The sequence below is a fragment of the Osmia lignaria genome, chromosome 8 (assembly GCF_051020975.1).
Source record: "Osmia lignaria lignaria isolate PbOS001 chromosome 8, iyOsmLign1, whole genome shotgun sequence".
Classification (NCBI taxonomy): Eukaryota; Metazoa; Arthropoda; class Insecta; order Hymenoptera; family Megachilidae; genus Osmia; species Osmia lignaria.
In genome coordinates this window covers 5,412,555-5,432,766 of record NC_135039.1, presented here as the reverse complement: position 1 = coordinate 5,432,766, position 20,212 = coordinate 5,412,555, and the positions used below count along the sequence as shown (strand labels likewise).

The 20,212-nt window shown below is 38.7% G+C and overlaps 2 protein-coding genes across 2 annotated transcripts in view; one reads left to right on the top strand and one right to left on the bottom strand.

Moving 5' to 3' along the window:
* The window catches only part of LOC143305580 (uncharacterized), a 369,432-nt gene that overhangs the window by 212,914 nt on the left and 136,306 nt on the right, over positions 1 to 20,212 (top strand). The gene's annotated exons all lie outside the window — the stretch shown is intronic.
* Positions 1,310 to 11,546, bottom strand: LOC143305529 (uncharacterized). The gene is made up of 4 exons (XM_076689560.1): positions 11,523 to 11,546; positions 5,802 to 6,013; positions 3,100 to 3,219; positions 1,310 to 1,931 (listed from the first exon to the last, which is right to left on the bottom strand). The coding sequence occupies exons 1-4, from the start codon at positions 11,544 to 11,546 to the stop codon at positions 1,310 to 1,312; spliced, it is 978 nt and encodes a 325-aa protein (XP_076545675.1).

The following is a 20,212-nucleotide window of genomic DNA, read 5'->3' as shown; positions in this document are numbered from 1 at the left end:
GAAGCAAATTCGGCTCAAGGGCACTTTTGACCATCTTATCCTGCTATACCCTTTCTACTGACTTTGAGTGCGAACCACGGCAAAACGAAAGCAAATATGAAAAAACGGATTACACCACGTTAAACTACAGTTTATTCTCTATCGATGTATGTAAATAGTTTTTCAATTTTCGAATACACGAAAATCGACTTTTGATCGCCGAAAGCCGTTTTGTCCCACTGCGCGCCGCCGTCGTCTCAAACCCATCAGTCGTTTCTTCAATAGCCCTTTTGTTCCGACCCGATAACGGCGGCGATAACGAATCGTCCTCCTTATCGTCGGACGATAGGGATATAGTTTCGCATTCTAAGAGCGATAACGACCCCCCGTCAACTTCCTCCTTCGGTACAACGCAGCGTAAAAGTTCCCAAAACAGGTCATCTGCACTAACAAATTCAAGCCGATTCTTCAACGCATCCTCAACTTCATTATAGTTAGAAGCAAAGACTATAGGACCTTTAAATTTTATTATCTTATCTGTAGGAAAGGCCAAGGGTTCAGCAAATAAAACAAGGAAACAATAATGTATCTCGAAATATATAAGACTTTATTGAATGGATGTCGTCCGTTCGACAGCCCGGACTCAAGTGCGTCTCTTGAAGAAATTCGTCGCCATCCGAGGGCCCGGCCGGGTCATTAGCTCGACCAGATAAGGCCTTCATCTCACACCTCTTTAGCACTGTTTAGCCACTGATGATGCCTCGTATTTCACCCGCGACATATCTGCTTTACATTTGACCGGATATGCATACTTCTTACCCTCCAACAACCGTTTAAGCATAGCAACAGAAAAAAATTTTATGTCAAATTCCTCGAAAACAATAACTCGATGCCGGGCAGTAAAATCTTGCGTGACAAATTTCCCAACCCCAGGATAGAATACAAAATCCATGTTATCACGTCCTACAATCTTTTTCAGGTGAGTAGTCTTCCCAACATTCGAAACCCCATACAAATATAACGCTTTTCTTTTGTAGAACCACTTGCCTATAGCTACATTCCACCAAAAAGCTGCCTGAACTGGCCACCCACAATACGATTCCTCAACGCACTTAAACCCATAAAATCTCTTTTTACAAGGCAAGTGAAACACACTATGAAAAATTTCTAAATATCGATATTTCTGCCAATGTTGGGCAACAAATGGATCAATGTGGATAAAGCTGGCAGGGCCCCAGCCTGAGTAGTTGATAAATGTGGTGGGGGTGAGTAACCGGACTTGTAAAACGTAGGTGTTCCTTGCGCAGTGTCCGGCCATAACGGTCCGGTGTTATAACGGTTCTGACTGCTTAGTGGTCTGAACAATTTTTAAAGCACTGTATTTAGTTTGTTCTGAATCAAAGACTTTAACAATCTCCTCATATATAAACTTTGAAGGAATACCACCAGTTGCATACTTAGATATAATTGTCATTCTAGCCTTATTAGGAATAAAACCCTTATTTATATATTGTTTTAATATTTTTACTACTATACTCTTTTTAAGGATTTCATCCTTCACATTTCTGGTAGCAGCAATTGAGGCACAAACAGCAATATCCACATCTGAATATTTCAAATAATGTCCTCCACTCTGTGTACTCCGACTAATCTTTATTAGTAAATCTACTTCTGGAATAACCAGTTCAGTTGCAAGTGAACTTGTATCGTCTTTGTTAAAACAAGCTCCTGCTAATGGTGTCATTAACTTATAACCATTTTGGCATGCCAACTTTATTAGTTGGCTAAATGTTTCTTGAGTCAATAATCCTGCTTGTTTTAAAATGATTATCATAGATTTATCCTCATTTTTTGGTTCAAACTGTGCGTTTTCCTGTTTATAGGTTGCAATAAACACGATGTGTTTATTTTTATCTTTGTTAAATGTAAATTTCCAAACCTTATCACCTGTACTGTGATAAGAACGAAGAACAATTAATAACAGTCACAAGAATATAATAACACAAATGCACTTAAATTAAACACTATAGCCATGATATATCGAGAAAACAAGAAATCTGTTGGGCAGACAGGATTTATTGAATTAGACAGGATTACAAGGACAAGATTTAGAATACAGTTTCTTTTATTTATTTGTACAAGACGTTTTACAATTAGCGCAATGCTCGGAATTCTCCCGTTTGATAGGCGTCCAGGTATTATCGCCGAACTCTCCATATCGAACAGGCGTCCAGAAATTAACTAATTTTACTAGGGCGACCAGGAGATGCTCTGTACTCCCTCGACCGACAGGCATCCAGGTATTATCGCCGTACTCTCCTTGTCGGTCGAACGCGCAGGAACAATTCCCCCGTACTCTCCCTCCTGCCGGTAGGTGTCCAGGTATTGTCGCCGAACTCTCCTATCAGGAACTCTCGTTCTTCTCCTGCAGGCGTCAAGGTATTATTGCCGTACTCTCCTGCCGGAGTCCCTAACCTGCCGATCAAGAGCGGCCGATGGTCTTACCTCGTTCTCTCTCTCGACTAACAGTAGGCAAAATAAGCCGAGTCTGTCGCGAGCACTTAATTTATATCCGTTCGTTGCTATTTGCGGCCGCCGTAACCAACGATTGCGTTGTCAAGCATCAATTTGGCGTATTCCGCGCTCATGTTTCGCGTTTCCGCTTCCCGTGATAGCTCATACTTGGCTTATCTCGAAACTTTCTGGACGCTTCCAGATGGCGTCATTTTCGCGATGTTTCCTTTACCATTGTTACAACATAAAATAATGGAGAACACATAAGAAGTTAGTGGGATTTACAAAACACACGCGAGAATCAGTTTAGTAACAATTTTATCAAATTATTAGGATATCTTACATTTTGCTTAAATTAATCCCCAATCCTCGCGAGAGAGACATTCAAGAAAAAGTAACTGATTTAAATGCTTATCCGAAAGTCTGCTGCGATTTTCCGCTTTAATCGTTCCCGCTCTAGAAAATAATCGTTCGGATGGAACAGACGTTGCGACGACGCTTAGATATTTTATAGCTAATTTGCATAGCGACGGATACGCTGATTTGACAATTTCTCAGTGTTTTAAAGGATTTTCGTATCGTGAAATTACTGGTAGATTGATATACTGTCGTAATTCAAGATTGAGAGCTTCTTCGTCGTTGCTTATCGAATCAATATTCTTAGTCACCATTTCATCACGATATTCCCATATACTTGATTCATTATTTGATGATCTTGTCGGAATCCTATTGGACATTTCAGAAACCGTATTAGAAACCGTATTAACGTGTTAATTTTTGTAACTGCTGTGGATGCTGCCAGCGCAGATTGGAAATGTAGTTTCTTGAATCGCAGATCCAACATAGTTGAAATTGCAAAGACTGGATTAAATTCCAAGTCTTTAAACTTTTGCTCTGTTAGCGCCAGAAGATGGTTCTTAAACTGCATACTCGTTTCCGTTGTTACGTCCCTGGATGTACGTGTATATTCAGTTTCGTCTTCCGCTATTCTGTGAAGGTCTCGCTCAAGAAACCGCGATCGTCAGCGTTCCCACTGTTGGCAGCGGCCGGCTCCGGTAGTCACCGAGCTCTCGGAACTCGATAACGAAAACCCTTCGCTAGCACTTTTGTTCGCTAGCAACAGACTCGTCCAACGCCCATCTTCGGGGGTATAAAAGATCAGTGCAGCGCGGCCCGCGAGTGCAGTTCAAGTTAAGTTTTGCGCTTTTTAGTATCCACGTAAGTAACGCTCGATAACGCCGCGCCCATCAGCTCATCTCCACCCCGAAAGAACATTAGAAGAAGATGTGCTCGGCCGACAGGAACCACGAGTGTATCGCCGAGGTCTGATCAGCCAAACCCATAATTGGACTAGCTCCAGGAGTGCATTCGTGTCCTGTGTCTCATCTTCCAGCGTCGAGTCGAAGCTTCGCCCCGCGTATCTAGCGTTATACCAATCCGCGACAGTCAGTGAAATCGAGACCTTGTGTATGTGTGAATATTAAATGTGCGACATACAACACCCACAGTCAACGTAGGGTATGTAACACAAAACAATAGAATATATATACATATTTATTGATTACCTATTGTTGGGACTCTTTCTGTAATCTGGTGTGTAGGCGAAATAATTACACACGATGTTATATGTATATGAAAAAGGATATATATTTACATATGGTTTTATACGCAACGTCTTATTCTATAGTATGAACACTTCTCAGAGCAATATATCGTCAAACAATTAAACGCTTCAAACAGATCGTCGGACCGTTCGCAACGTAGTAGAACGCAATAGAAAAGCTCGCTGGAAGCGTTGACTTGGCCAAAGGCCAAAGTCGGGGAAACGCTTTCTCCAACATCTATATAGATACGTGCGTGATAAACGCCTATTCTATACCCCGTTTATCCGCAAAGTGCGCTTTAACCGGCAACACCCACAACGCGCGTTAAATCAAGAAAACGCTCCGTAATCGGGGATGTAACATTGCAGCAAGGGAGTAGATGGTAGATTATCACCTGGTAAATGAAATATGTCCGGGAATTCTTCTATCAAATTTAATACATGGTCCCTTTCCTCATTATTTAAGTTATCTAAACGTAGTCTATTCGAGATTTCGGTTACACGGTTGACTATTGCAGGTTGTTCAAAATTGGAATCAAGACATTCGCGTTCTTCAGGAAAATAGAGATATTCAAATGGTATAATTTCTTGAGGAGGAATTTTGATTTCTATGTCTCGATCTAAGGCATTTATACGAGGGTTGCTATTTATACAGAGTGCGAGGAAATAACGTGGACAAACATTTTCAGTCATAATTTTATTATAACATAAAATTTGAAAAAAATGTATATTTAGCAAGAATAACATATACATCTATTGGGAGTACAAATAAGATTCCGTCGTTTTTTTCTAAAGTTTGAGGCTTTATTACAAAATAATGGCCATCGCTACCTACGACTTTTGCCCATCTTTCAGACTCCTCTTCTTTCAAAGAAATCCACGAATCAACCCAATCTTTGGTGTCCTCATAGGAAGTGAAGTGTTGAGACGATGTGATAGGGCTGGCGTGACATACTTAATTTTACGTGGTGGTGAGGGGTCTTGTTTACAATAGTGGGTGGTCGTTGTGCACCTATATTTCTTTAGCTTGTTTACATGTACTATTTTCATTAATAAACCTATCGACAGTTAGCTCATCAACGTTTGCGATATTTGGAGATTGCCGGTTGCAATCCAGAACTGCGTCGCGTAAATCTTTGACGCGACCGATAAAATCAAGAATGTGTTCATTCGGTTTCATAAATATATTGGCTATTTCTCCGCGAAAAGTGTCGACGAAGCGGCGAGGTTCAAAAATATCTTTTAAACGATCATATAGCGCGGTAACGGTCTCGTAAAGCGAGCACAGCGCGTCCATGTAATCGCGTAATAATTAGGCGCACTAGCGTGCGTTCAGCTTGTGGCGGTACGATTTCTTTAGCGCGTCGGCATGCTCTACTGAATTGTAACGCGGTTATATTGTTCCTGTCAAAAGCCGGTATTGTATTGACGGCTTCCTTTAAAATATAATCAGACGATTCCACGGAATCACGTCACGGAGCACAATGGGAATAATCTATGTTTCAGTGGCCAAAAATCTATAACTTTTGAAGGAATGAAGATAAAGTAATATTTCTTTTTTCTTTAATGAAATTGAAGTATTTTTCATTACTTAAGCAACATTAAATACGTTATTTATGTTAGACAATACTTAATTAATTAACTAACACAATAACGTTACGTACCTACTATTTAAAATTCAAAAATATCACAAATCTCCCCTGGCCATTCCTCTTGAATATCCTTTCTCTTTTGCTGCATCCTTAAAGATGATATTAATGGATCATTGAGTCTTAGTCTTCGGTATTCTTTGTGATTGGCCTCCTGTGCTTCTTCGGATAATTCTCCAATTGGCAAAATATGGAAACCAATAATGTATTCTCCATGGCATAGAATTTTATGTACAGTTGGTGTTAAATTTTTGTGGGGATATGGATTCTTTAAATAAATTCAGAGTGCTTTTCGCATATTCTCCAAATTTTTGTGAATTCGATTTTAATCCGCTGTTTATCATATTTAAAATATTTTTAAATCTTATAATAATTTCTTCTTTTATATTTAATATATCCGCTGTAATATCAAAATGTTTGCAAAATCGTCTGGCACTATTGCCATCGTTTGTATTTCCGAAACCTTGTTTTGGGGTATCTATTATTAGACCTAATTTTTCTCTAAATTCTTTTATTACTCTTCTTTTCTCTGTTTCTTTAATTTCTAATTTTGTTTTGTCCCCCTTTATACGTTCAAATCAAATAGATTTTTCGTATGTCACATTTAATAGAAATTCCATACATCGAATCCTTGCGTGTAAAGGAGATAATCCAAATTCCGCATTATGTTCCGGGACTTTTTTATTAAGAGAATTAAATTCGTTCATCGTTTTAGAACATATCACACATCTAGTGGTGGCTGAAGTTCCCGAAGCATGTTGAGCAACTTTTCCATCAATCATTGTGAAAAAGAGCTTATGATTAATCTTTATACATTTAGCGTGTATTGTCGTCTCTGTTTCTTTCAAGATATTTATTTCTTTTTCTTAAATTTGAATATTCTGATTGAATTAGTTCCTTATCTTCCTTTACATATATAAAACTGATTGGCCGGCAAAATCGTGTCGATGATGGTACAGGGAATTTTTCCATACTTCAATGGCATTTTCTTCACTATGTACCAAATTTAATCTTAGTGGAACTAATGAAGTTATAAATAAATTTGAATCTGAAATATTACTAGTATTTATAGAAAAAGCTTGTTTGTACTGATTTTGCCCGTTGCTGTTCCAAAACCATATTTGGAATATAATGTGAAACTATTGTAATTTAAGTTATCTATTTCTTCTGGTTCTTTAGTTTGTATTAGGTCATCCCATAAGTTCGTGCCGACATTTCACGCCTCGGTTTATAAACACAAGGCGATAAGAAACCAATGCACTTCAGTTTATTTGTTTGAGGGCAGTCTAAGGCCCGATACACACTAGCGGTTCGGTCCCAGTCCGTTCTCGGTCCGGTAAAATATACTCCAATGTAAATCTTATGAGAGCATACACACTTGCCAGCTCCGGTCCGGTCACGCTCCAATCTCACGACGATCTCGCTTCGATCCCAGCCCGGTCCCAATCGCTCTCGAACAGTAGCCACTTGAGCCACTTGTTCGGTTCGCTCCCGGTCCGGTCCCGGTCCGGTAAAATATACTCCAATGTAAATCTTATGAGAGCATACACACTATGCGTCCGCTCCAGCTCCGGTTCGATCACGCTCCAGTCCCGGTCCGGTCTCGATTTCTCACGAAGAATATTTTCCTGGGATGGGACTGCGCTCCTTCGTTTGAAACGCTTCAGTTTGTACATTTCCATCTTGTAGTGGCATTTTCAGGATTAGCTATGAGTTTTCTACAATAAACTTTGAAGGTTTGTGATAAAATCCCAAATGCATACTCGACTAATTTTCTTCCTTTACATAATCGATAATTAAATATTTTTTTTTTAATATCTTCTATACTTTTTGATCCTAGATAAGGCCGCATTAAATATTTCTTTAATGGAAATTGTTTAATATCATTATTTTTTAACCGACTTTGAAAAAGGAGGAGGTTACTCAATTCGATCAGTATATATATATTTTTTTTTTTCCATATGAACCTATATCTACAGCAGTAAATTTATAATTTGCATCTACTAATGCCAAAAGTACAATCGAAAAAGACTTTTTATAATTGACTATCAGATCGAGAGCGGCTCGAAAGTGGCATAGCAGTATGGGTACGGTAAGATTTTACCGAACGGAGACCGGACCGGGACCGAACCGAATAGTGTGGATCTAGTCGTACGGTAAAATTTTACCGAACCGAGACCGGACCGGGACCGAACCGCCATAGTGTGGATCTAATCGTGCAGTAAGATTTTACCAGACCGAGACCGGACCGGGACCGAACCGCTAGTGTGTATCGGGCCTAAAAGAGATTTTCATGGGTATGGGATCGTGAAATAGTGAACGGATTGATTTTTAACAGTTAAAAATGATGAGTGAAATTCGTATTCATTTCCGACATCTAATGTTATATGAATTTCGAAAAGGAAGTTCGGTAACAATTGCGACAAACAATATATGTGCTGTTTGCGGAGAAACTGCTCTTTCATCTTGTAACTGTAGAAAATGGTTAAACGTTTTAAAGATGAGAATTTTTGTTTAGAAGATGAGGAACGTTCTGATCGTTTTTCTCACACACAGGAAGACAAAATTCAAGATCTTGTAGAGAAATCACTTAATTTATCAGTTCATGAGATGTCAAATATTCTAGAAATACCAAAAACAACAATTCATACACATTTAAAGACATTAACACATGGGACCGTTCAAAAAACGGCACGAACTTATGGGATGACCTAATAGAATCCTTTTAGCAGTATGATTAATAGATCTTGAAGAGTACACTTTGCTGATGTTTCCGTAACTTTGCAATTAACTGGTACTGAGTCCTTTTTCGTCTCCGTAATAGCAGAGTAAGGAGGGAACACATTCTTTAGTCCTTTTTTGTTTAAATATTGATACAATTTTTCATATTTTGCCTTAAATAAACCTAAATCAAGAAAAATTACCAAAGCTTCTTGAGGAGAAAAGCTATTTAATTTTATCGGTAAAATATGACATCATATATTCGATTTATCTCCAATTTGTCTGCTTTTTCAACAGCCTCCAAAATGTTTGCTCTTTTGTAATCGTGATTTTTTTTATAATTACTGATCATAATTTCTGGTACATCTACTTCTAAAGAGGATAAACTCTGATTTATTTCACTCCTTTTTCATCTTTTTGACCTATCAGCATTCTCTTCATACGGTTTCTTTGGTCGGTCTTTTGATATGGTAGGTACACTGTGTTGGATACCTCATAGGTTAAGCAAATATTTTTAACTTTTCGTATTTAAGTTAGGATAAGTGAAATCTAAAATCTGTCTCCAGCCATACTATCTTCTATTTACAGTTACACATCCGAACCTTGAAATCCTTACTCACCATCCTTGAATCACTCGCTTGACCCTTCGAACCTTACCAATTTCCAACGATTCCTATTGGTCCTAATCCTCATTCCCACCACTTTCAATTCCAAATTCTCGACCTTTTAAATACAGAACATTTTTCCCTTCAGTTTAGATTTTAACGTGAGCACAAAGTAGAGAGACCGATAGAAAAGCAGTAGAAAACTAGCCTGAGTGTTCTTTGTAAAATTTCCGTGTACCAAAATTTAATAAAATATTTATTAAATATCGGGAATCTAACAACTGTTTCGTTCATCTAGACCTTTTATAGAGAATTTTGGTTCCAGCCATCGGGAATTTTTCGTTAAAAACATTTTTTTATTGTAATACGAAGATTTATATTTACTTTTAATTTGATTATAAATTCCAGCAAGATTAATACTAAATAATCGCGGTACGTCTTCATACTCAACTCTACACTTTTCTGTTATCTTATGAACAAAATTCCTGTCACTAACACTAGTATGTTCTATAAACATATTAAATAAAAATTTATATGTAAAATCCATTTTTATACCTATTATATAAACACTACACTGAATTCAATTAAATTTAGTTTGGAATAATGTACCGCAGTAAAATCACACTTCATTAATGGCCAAAATTTCTTATATAAATATTCTTTAAACTCGTAAATTATTTGCAAACGGTTACAGACGGATATAATTCGTCGTATACGGGTCAGTGGCACATGGTACAATAATACATATCGTTTTGTACAATTCCCTTTTCCTTGTGTATATGTACAATTAATCTTTATACAATTACTTGATGAATCAGTATCTTCTATTAGACATTTTAAAGTACTACCTCATTTACAAACATCTGTGTATTAATTGTATCTAATTATACATATATATTATCTATAGATTATTATTATGATTGCAATATAATATGTAATATAATATAATTGTATGTTAGATATAATGTTCGCGAGGCGTGTTCGATCACGGTTCTGTGATAAGTGCCATGCCGTTCCTCATGGTCCTCCTACCAGAAGATGCAAGATCTTCCCCACTCTGTGGCCAGATCCTTCTAGAACACCCTTATCTTTTTACACGTGCCATGCAGCACCATGACTTCGGGTCATCGGCCACACGCGCGTTCCTTCGAGGATCGGCGATCGAACTCTCTATCGCCGTTCCATAAACAAAACATCCGCGACTCTTAAGCCGAGTATCCACCTGTATCAAACGCCCGTATCGTATCACCGTTCCGAACCTTTTGAATAGGCAGACGTTGCCTCGTTGCATGCCACGGCGTGCTACGGCTCGGACAATATTTCTTCGTTTCTTGAAAGAAACTCCTATAGGCGAGAAGTTTCGATTTCCTGCATGCTGTTTCTTTATTGTAATTGTCCTAACCATATCGTGTTTGGTATCATTTTAATCAGAAAAACGTCACAAATATCTTGGTAAAAGTTTTATAAGAAAAAAATGAAAAATAACAAAGTTCAGTCATTGCATTAGTATTATCTCACTGATATATCCGATTCCAGATCATATTATCTCGAGCCTCAAGTGTCATGTTTCCACTTGACATAGCATTTCGAGCCTTCGCCTGGGTATGTTGTTTTTACGTTTCAAGTGGTCTCCGAACCTATCCTTTGAACAGCAAGAAACCGACAATTTTCGGATCGGCCCGTTCCTTCGCCTCCGTATCACAGCCCAATAGAACTTTCGATACTCGGCAACGGAAAAATCTCTGCAAAATTAACATTGTCCTTTCTCAATAATCACAGAGGTTCTTATTAACATTGCTCTTTTATGTACAGCGTATCACCGAAGATAATTGATCTGTTTAAATATATTTAGACGATAAAATTTGTCTAAATTAAATTAGATTAAGTTCATAAATAATTTCATCGATTTTGAAATGAATCCAATAATACCGCAAGATTTCAAATAAATTGAAACCCAAGTGACGGCACGAAACGCTATGTCAAGTGCAAATGCATAAACCTTTCCTTCGATGCAACGGCAAAGAATCGACAAATTTTTCGGATGGGTCCGTTGCCTCCGTTCCTTTGGAACGGCACGCAGCAAAACGAAACTCCTCGCCTGTAGTGGCCCAGTCCTATTGCCGAACCGTTTCTATCAAGAAACGAAGAAATATTGTCCGAGCCGTAGCACGCTGTGGCATGCAACGAGGCAACGTCTGCCTATTCAAAAGGGTTCGGAACGGTGATACGATACGGGCGTTGGATACAGGTGGATACTCGGCTTTAGAATTCGTCGCACCTCAAGTATCAACTACCACCGGCCTAAGTCCGATGACAGACGTATGGCTCGGGGTGTCGATAGCTTAAAGAATCCTGAGAAATCTTTGAAAAGCAGGTCAAAGCCCCAAATGCAATGACCCTGCCTCGTGTCAACCTTTGCACACGTGCTGACGCTAACACGGCCAAACTGACCTGCTTCGCGCTCTCGAGAAGCATCCTTACCCATCACTTAACTCAAGATATCCCTGGAGTCGTATTTCATCCAACAACCTTCAATTCCAGTAGCAAGGCCCTTCGTTTTCACAGCACGAAAGGAAGAACAATTCCCAATTTAGATAATTCTCCCAAACATGTCATATTGTAACGATACTCGCAAGTACGCCACACCAACGGACAACACTTACCAGTGTCACCGCATATTCACAGGCACACAGCCATATCAGACGTGCACACAGCACCAAACGTCATAGCGTTCCACAGCAACGATACTTACAAGCATCTTGCTTAACAAATTCGAACTGCAACATTTTTTTTTTTTTTCGAGACCGTAACGTCTCCTCTTTAGCCTGAATTGTGTACCTTTCAAACGCCGTCCTTCAAATACTTCACCAAGTCCGTGACCGTATGTCACCCAAAGTGTAGTTTTACTGCGAACCCCTAGCGTTACTCTATTCCGCACACAATCCACTGTTTCATCGAGATTATAACGTTCTCTATTCCGCGCAATTCGTGTACCGTCCAAACGTTGTCTTTCGAAGGATAACATATCAAGTCCGTGGTTTTATTGTCACCCATGATAGAGGTCTCCTTCGAATCCACAACGTTGCTCTATTCTGTACACGATATTGTCGTCTTTCATACGTTATTCTCAAACATATTCATACTGTAACATGACGGACAGGTTGATAACCGTTCAACTGCATAGCAGCAATAAATCAGAGACAAATTATATGTACGTTACTTTTAATTGCCTGTAAAACAGTAATACAAAAATAATACGACCAATAGAACGCCGCACATTATATAATCCGCTAACACGGCTCATCTCCACTGTCGCTCTCGTCATTTAAACCTTCATTCGTATCGGTATCACCTGACCACTCGCCTTTCCATAATCTCAGACGGTCCTTGGGCACCGTTTGCGGTCTTCCGGTTTTTCCAACTATCTCGTATCGGTCATTAGCTAAAATTTTGGATACTACAAATGGCCCTAGATACTTAAGTTCCAATTTCGCACGTCTTAAATCGGCTGGTTTTACAAAAACCGTATCACCCTCTTTATAAACTACGTTTACTCTGCGCTTCTTATCGAATCTACTATTCTGTTTTTGAGCATTTTCGGTCAACCTTTCTGATGCTAATTCTCTATCTTTAATAACGTCAATTGAATCATTCGTATCCGGCAATTCAGTTTCGGCAAGATCGGCGGTAGCCGTGCTTCGCTCTACGCCAAACAATAAACGATACGGAGAGAACCCTGTTGTTTTCTGAACGGTTGTATTCAAAGAAATCATTAATTTAGCTAATTTGTTCGGCCATTCTGAAATTTTATTTATTTCCGCGGTAAGCAAGTTTATTACCGTCGAAACATACCGTTCGGCCTGCCCGTTAGCACGAGGTGCTCCTGTAGCAATAAAGTGCAAGTCAATTCCATGTTTCTTAATAAATTGAACCAATGGTTTGAATGTAAAGTTAGTTGCTCGATCCATTACAACGACTCTAGGTGTACCAAATAACGTTAAGCGTTCTTTAAATACTTGTAGCATTTCTGGACCGGATAATGATTTTAATGGAACGAGTTGCACATATTTTGTAAAAGCATCTACGATGACTAGAATATGTTGGTATCCGTCTTTCGACCGTTCAAATGGTCCTACACAATCACAGTGTATCATATAAAAGGGTATTGCTTTTTTGTTAATTGAATGCAACAGTCCTTGCTTCGGACCTGTGTGCCGCTTCGATACAATACAAGTAATACAGTGTTCAATGTGCTTATTTACAAACTTGCGCATCTTTGGAAACCAATATTTCTGCATTATACGATCGTACGTTTTTTCAGGACCTACATGACAATTTTCGTCATGGTATAAACGCAATAAACCGATTCTACTGCCTTTTGGGACAAAACTACGATATACTGTTCGCCCGGATTCTCTTTGTATTTTTCTACACAAAATACCTTGTCGAACTTCGAAATCGCTACTCACAGTATCGTTCCTTTCTATACGTTCTATAATAGATTTTGTTTCCTCATCTTTTCGCTGAGCGACTTCTAACCATGAGCCTTCACAAATAGTGTTAACACGGTAGTCTTTAGGCGGATTTCGGCTTAAATAGTCCACGTGTTCTACATATTTCCCTTTACGGTATTCTATTTCAAAATTAAAATCTTGCAAAAAGATCCACCATCTTGCAACACGCGGTAACAAATCCTTTTTTGTACTCGTAGCTTTTATAGCATTACAATCCGTTATGATTTTGAATTTAATGCCCAACAGATATACGCGGAAGTGCCTCAGCGCGTTTACAATTGCAAGCGTCTCCAACTCATAGGAGTGATAACGAGACTCCTCCGATGTTGTACGTCGGCTAAAATATGCTACTACCCTTGAATCACCTTTTGAAAAAGTATGGTCCCATAACCGATTGCACTTGCATCCGTGTGCAATTCCGTTTCTCTTTCGGGGTTAAAGATTACGAGCAGAGGATTCGAACTTAATTTCTCGAGAATGTAATGCCGTGCCTTCTCTTGTTCTTCAGCCCAATGCCATTGTTCGTTTTTCTTTGTCAGCTTAGTAATACATGCCGTTCGTACAGCGAATTCAGGAACAAACTTTCGGAAATAGCTAGCTAAACCCATAAATTGCCTAACTTGTTTTATGTTGCATGGTACGGGCGACTCTAACAAAGCTCGAACTTTGTCTCTCCCTGGCCTAATACCCTCAGCAGAGACTTCCCTACCCAGATATTCAATCGTCTTTTGGAAAAATTTACATTTCTCGATGTTTATAGAGAACCCCGCGGTATCAAGTGCTTGCAATACTATTTCTAGGTATTTTAATCCTTCCTCTATTGTTCGCGACGGAATAAGAACGTCGTCAATGTACACTAAAGTTATCTTATTTCGTAAAGTTCCTAAAGCTGTGTTTATGGCTCTCTGAAAGACGGCGGGTGCGTTGGCCAGCCCAAATGGCATTCGTAGAAATTCGTAGTGACCATCTGGAGTCACAAAGGCCGTCTTTTCTATGGAATCTTCGGCAATAGAAATCTGGTAAAAGCCAGATGTCATATCTAATATCGTGTAATATTTTCCCCGGCCCAAACGATCAAGCTGGTCTTCTATCAAAGGTAATGGGTACCGATCCTTGACGGTAATTCTATTAAGGGCACGGAAATCGACACACATGCGGTCTTTACCATTCCTTTTCTTTACAAGGATTATAGGGCTTGCAAACGGCGAAGCACTTTCGCGTATTATATTATTCGCTAATAAATCGTCAATTATCTCTAGTACCTTTTCGCGCTCAGAAATAGACAAACGGTAAGGGTGATAATTAATTACCTTGTCTTCCTTGAGTTTGATTTTTAATTCGCCTGTACTCACGCATCGTACTTTGTTGCCTGACGTAATCATATGGTTGTATCGGTCTAGCAGCTTTTCCACTTCTCCGCGTACCCCAACGTCGCCGACATCACAGGTGAAACACTGCGGTGTTGAGTCTTCTTGAATTCCTTGCGGGACCAGCGAACACCGTTGTAATTTCGTCTCCCCTTCGGAATTTGTTAAAATTTGGATGCCCTGCGTCACAATCTTTTTCCCAATTATGACATCATAGGTCATAGTGTCTTCAGAAACCACGAGGAGATCGAGTTCAGCGGTCACTTCTTCGGTCTGGATCACAGCGGTTGTTTGGCCAACGGTGGTTACAGCGGAATCACATAACCCTCTTACGATCGTTATGTAGGGGTCAATCTTACAATGAGCACGTTTAGCCACCTGTTCCTTGACAAGTGAACAGGTTGCGCCATTATCTACGAGACAACTTCGTACGACCATATCTTGTAAGATGATAGGAGTCAATTGGTGATCTAATGTAAAGCAGGCGTTGGCTTCAAGTTCCCCGTGACGACTGTTTGTCTTTTTGGCACCCTTGTCCTCACGAGGCGTTCTCCGCTTCAACCAACATTCGGACTCCTCATGCCCTCTCTTGGAGCAGAAAGTGCATGTAGGTACATTGGTCCTTTTAACGGGGTCCTTTGGCAAGCTTTCTGCTTTCCGTTTCCTCGGGCAGTCGTGCTGTAAGTGTCCTGTCTCATTGCACTGATAACAGCGTCTTCGTAGGATCTGATCACGACGCTTATACACTGCACCTTTACTATCACTGTTCTTTTCTTTTCGCGGCACTTTTACAAAGTTTGATATGCCACTGAGCAAATCCGCGGTTGTTGTATACCGTGCATTCATAAGCGATTGGCGCACACTAGGGTCAGTCACGTGGCCTATCACAAGACTAATCAACTCGTGCGGTTTAAAAGATATTTGCGTTTGTCCATAGTATTTGAGCTTATTTCGAACGTACTCAGAGCATGAAATTGCGGAATCGCTATTGTAATTCACAGCACGTGATAGTCTTTCGCACAATCGGTCCTCCGACACAAACACTGAACATAAATCCTCGCGGAACGTTGTCCACGTTCTTGGATTTCCTTCCCATCCCTTATACCACTTTTTGGCAGCACCATGCAACGCATGGGTGGCCAAACTTAGTCTTTGCGAAACAGGAAGTTTATCAGTGATTTTTTCGACGATGTCACACCACTGGTTCGCGTCTTCACCAAGATCGGTACCGCTGAACTCTGGTATGGCATCCGCGGTTGCTTTATTACTCATCGCGGACGTAACAGTCGATACCGCACCGGACGCGACCGTTTCCATAAAGCGGCGGAAAAGTTCATCAAAGGACGGCGGAACAGACGTGCCTGGTTCACTCGGCATTGTGAACGTGAGTTTAGTAAAACTGAACGTATCCCACTTCTGATGTTAGATATAATGTTCGCGAGGCGTGTTCGATCACGGTTCTGGGATAAGTGCCATGCCGTTCCTCATGGTCCTCCTACCAGAAGATGCAAGATCTTCCCCACTCTGTGGCCAGATCCTTCTAGAACACCCTTATCTTTTTACACGTGCCATGCAGCACCATGACTTCGGGTCATCGGCCACACGCGCGTTCCTTCGAGGATCGGCGATCGAACTCTCTATCGCCGTTCCATAAACAAAACATCCGCGACTCTTAGAATTCGTCGCACCTCAAGTATCAACTACCGCCGGCCTAAGTCCGATGACAGACGTATGGCTCGGGGTGTCGATAGCTTACAGAATCCTGAGAAATCTTTGAAAAGCAGGTCAAAGCCCCAAATGCAATGACCCTGCCTCGTGTCAACCTTTGCACACGTGCTGACGCTAACATGTATATATGATCCGTTTATTTTGAAAGTGCGGCAAATTCATTTTTGAAAAAAATGAAGATAAGGATAACTATAAATAAAACTTAATTGCCCCACTTTCAAAATAAACGGCTCATATTATGGAATCATCTCAGCAGTTACACTATTCTGAAAATTGAAAATATTGAAATTCATTTCATATCAATTCATGCTTATCTGTTTTCCATGTAAAACAAAACAATTACGATTGCATTGCTTAACTATGTACAGGGTGTAAAAAAATTAAATGTCACGACCTATATGGGGTGATTCTACACCTCTGGATCGGTGGAGATCTGTCAAAGAAAGCGACCGCAAAATTGACCTTGACCCCTAATTTCAAGGTCAAATTTTTTTATTGGCTTATCGTATAGTGCTCATCGAGGGGATAAAAAGTCTGAAAGGAACTATGTGCCGGAAATCAACCCTTCTCCTAGAAAAAAGCCGTCAAAGTTTCCATATACGTTAATGCATTAAACGTTAAGTCGCCCGGTACCCCTCTCCAGTGATTTTGGCGCGTCAGTCTCGCGTATCGCTCGAATTTCATCGTATAGGACAATTCTTGAATTTCAATCACAATGCCAGCATATAGGAAGGGTAAATTCTAAGAGAGCATATTTAAAAAGACAAAATAACTACTGCGTTTAAATGAAAATAAAAATGAATTTAATCGAAACATTCGTAATATAATATAATATGATACAAGTATGATAAGTAATATAATATATAAATAACGATAATAATAAAAATATAATATAAAGTAATTATATAAAAAAATAATATATGTAATATAAAATAATAATATTAAGGTAATAATAATAATAAGTAATATAATAATAAATATAATAAAATAATATAATATTTGATGTAGTCATTTGCGTAATAATTAACTGATGCATTAACTGCATAACTGCGATGTGTTAACGAACTGTGAAATGATAAAACTAAACATTTATCTTGCGTTTATATTCAAAGTGCAAAATTTCAGTGAATTAAATTCATTTTTACTTTCTTTTACACGCAGTAGTTATTTTATCTTTTTAAATATGCTCTCTTAGAATTCACCCTTCCTATATGCTGGCATTGTGACTGAAATTCAAGAATTGTCCTATACGATGAAATTCGAGCGATACGCGAGACTGACGCGCCAAAATCACTGGAGAGGGGTACCGGGCGACTTAACCCTTTCGGTACGGAAGCGCTGTCCGCGGTTGTACATTCGCTGGACGGAAGAGTTTTCCGCGAGAGTGCTTGCACTGGACGGCAGTGTGAGCCGCGAGAGTAGTTGCACTGTACCGCAGTGTCAGGCGCGAAAACATGTTTTGCTGCATTCATATAAATGACGAGCTCCTGATCAGCAATGGAAATAAAATAATGAATTTGTAGATGAGAACAGAAGTAAAAAATGTTAAATTTATTTAAATTTACATCATATTCATTTCTTTGCAGTACATTAAAATAAATAACATAAAATAAAATAAGCGGTATTCATATAAATTAGTATATTCCAAAATCACAAAATTAAAATAAATGACAAAACTAATAGTTTTCTATTTATTTCTTTACAGTACATGAAAATAAATAAAATAAATGATATTCATATAAATTAGTATATTCCGGAATCATAAAATTAAAATAAATGACAAAACTAATAGTGTAATTTGGTGTGATAGATTTCAAAACAAGGGGAAATGCACAAGCCCACATCACAATATTCACACTGATACCTGGATTCACGTCTTTTACCTTCAGCGCTACATACAACGCATCTTCGTTTTTGATTCTTTTTTTCCGAATGGTATATCGAAGGAAAATGTCTCCCTGTAAGCCTTACTGGATAATTATTTCCTGGCTTGCCACACTGATAAAATTGATGATTTTTGTAGTATTTTCGTAATATTCCCTTAATTAACTGCAGATGAAATTTCGCCATTGATATTTTCTTTTGTGTGATGTGCTTATATAGGCAAAAAGCATTCCATACGCAAATATCTATCAAATGGAAAAAATATTTACGATACCACTTTAAACTTTTGCGAGTTGTGTCGATAGTACTTATAAGCATATCGGATTTGTCTATTGCACCCATTGAACAGTTATAGTCTATTACACATTTCGGCTTCAGATTAAATACATTGCTTCTAGACTTGTTAGCTACTTCTGCAAATTCTGCAGTATGTATAGTAGAAAGCATATAAAATTCTTTTCTATCAGACCATTTCATTGCTAATAGATTTTCAGATGAGCGGAAACTTGCCTCTCCTTTTTTCAATTTGTCAAGAATCTTAGGCATTCCTTTTCGTCTTCTCTGCACGGTGCCACAAGCGTTCGTATCATTTTTGTGGAGTAGGTTAAATAATGTCGGACTGGAAAACCAGTTGTCCACATAAACTGTATGGCCTTTATTTAGATAAGGTTGCAAAAGCGACATTACAATGTTGCCTGGCTTTCCAATATCTTTGTAATCTGCAGCTACAATAGTACTAGATCCACAATAAATGATTATATCCTGCACATAACCTGTTTCACAATCGCAAAGAAGGAATGACTTTATTCCAAACCTACTCCTTTTTGAAGGAATATATTGCTTAAACGATAAACGGCCTTTGTAGAGAAGCAGACTTTCGTCTATACATAATCGTTGATATGGCTGAAATGTATCATTAAATGATTTTCGTAACCTTTCCACTATTTCATTTATTTTGTGTAAACGATCAGTAGTATGACCGACTTCATCCGTAAAATGCAACATTTTCAATAATAAAAAGTATCGATCTCTGCTCATAATTTCCCTGAAAATATCGCTTCGGAGAAGCTTATCTTTACACCAATATTCCTTTAAGGATAACTTTTTGTTTCGCGTCATTAATAATGACAGAGCAATAAAACAATATAGTTCCTTCAATTCCGTCCCTTCTGAAACCTCCAAGTGATCCCTTTTAAGTTGTCGACACCAGTAGTTTGTTTTTTCCACGATGAATTGAACTAAATCTTCAGAAAAAAACAGTTGAAAGTAATCCAAAATTCTCGACGAACGATTTAAATTGTTTCCTACTACTCCCGAACGTTGTGGCGTAAAATCATGAATTTTTGGGCTAAAATTTTTAGAAGTCCATTTGATGTCATATGTTCCAGTTTTCTCTGTTTCTTCTGATTCCGTGGTGCTAAGTATACGTGCTGAATTTCTTTTGCTTGTTTTGCGAAATGCTAAATTATACTCATTTTCTTCATTAGAGTCACTTCCTGAGTCTATTAATGTGTTTAACCATTGTTTTCTTTTTAAACTTTTCGCAGTCATCCTGAAGGGAAACTAAACCAACTTTTAAGTAAAACATTCAAAACATTTAGGATATAAATAAACATACCAATTTCTTTTCCGTAGGTTATTTATATAC

Bases quoted from the DNA above. Each gene is read 5' to 3' on its own strand.
- LOC143305529 (XM_076689560.1), bottom strand. From the start codon at position 11,546: ATGCTTCTCGAGAGCGCGAAGCAG. The intron at 6,014-11,522 runs GTCAGTTTGGCC...ATTTATTTAAAG, and splicing joins TTCTCGAGAGCGCGAAGCAG to AATCCATATCCCCACAAAAA. The intron at 3,220-5,801 runs GCCAGGGGAGAT...AATGTCCAATAG, and splicing joins AAGGATATTCAAGAGGAATG to GATTCCGACAAGATCATCAA.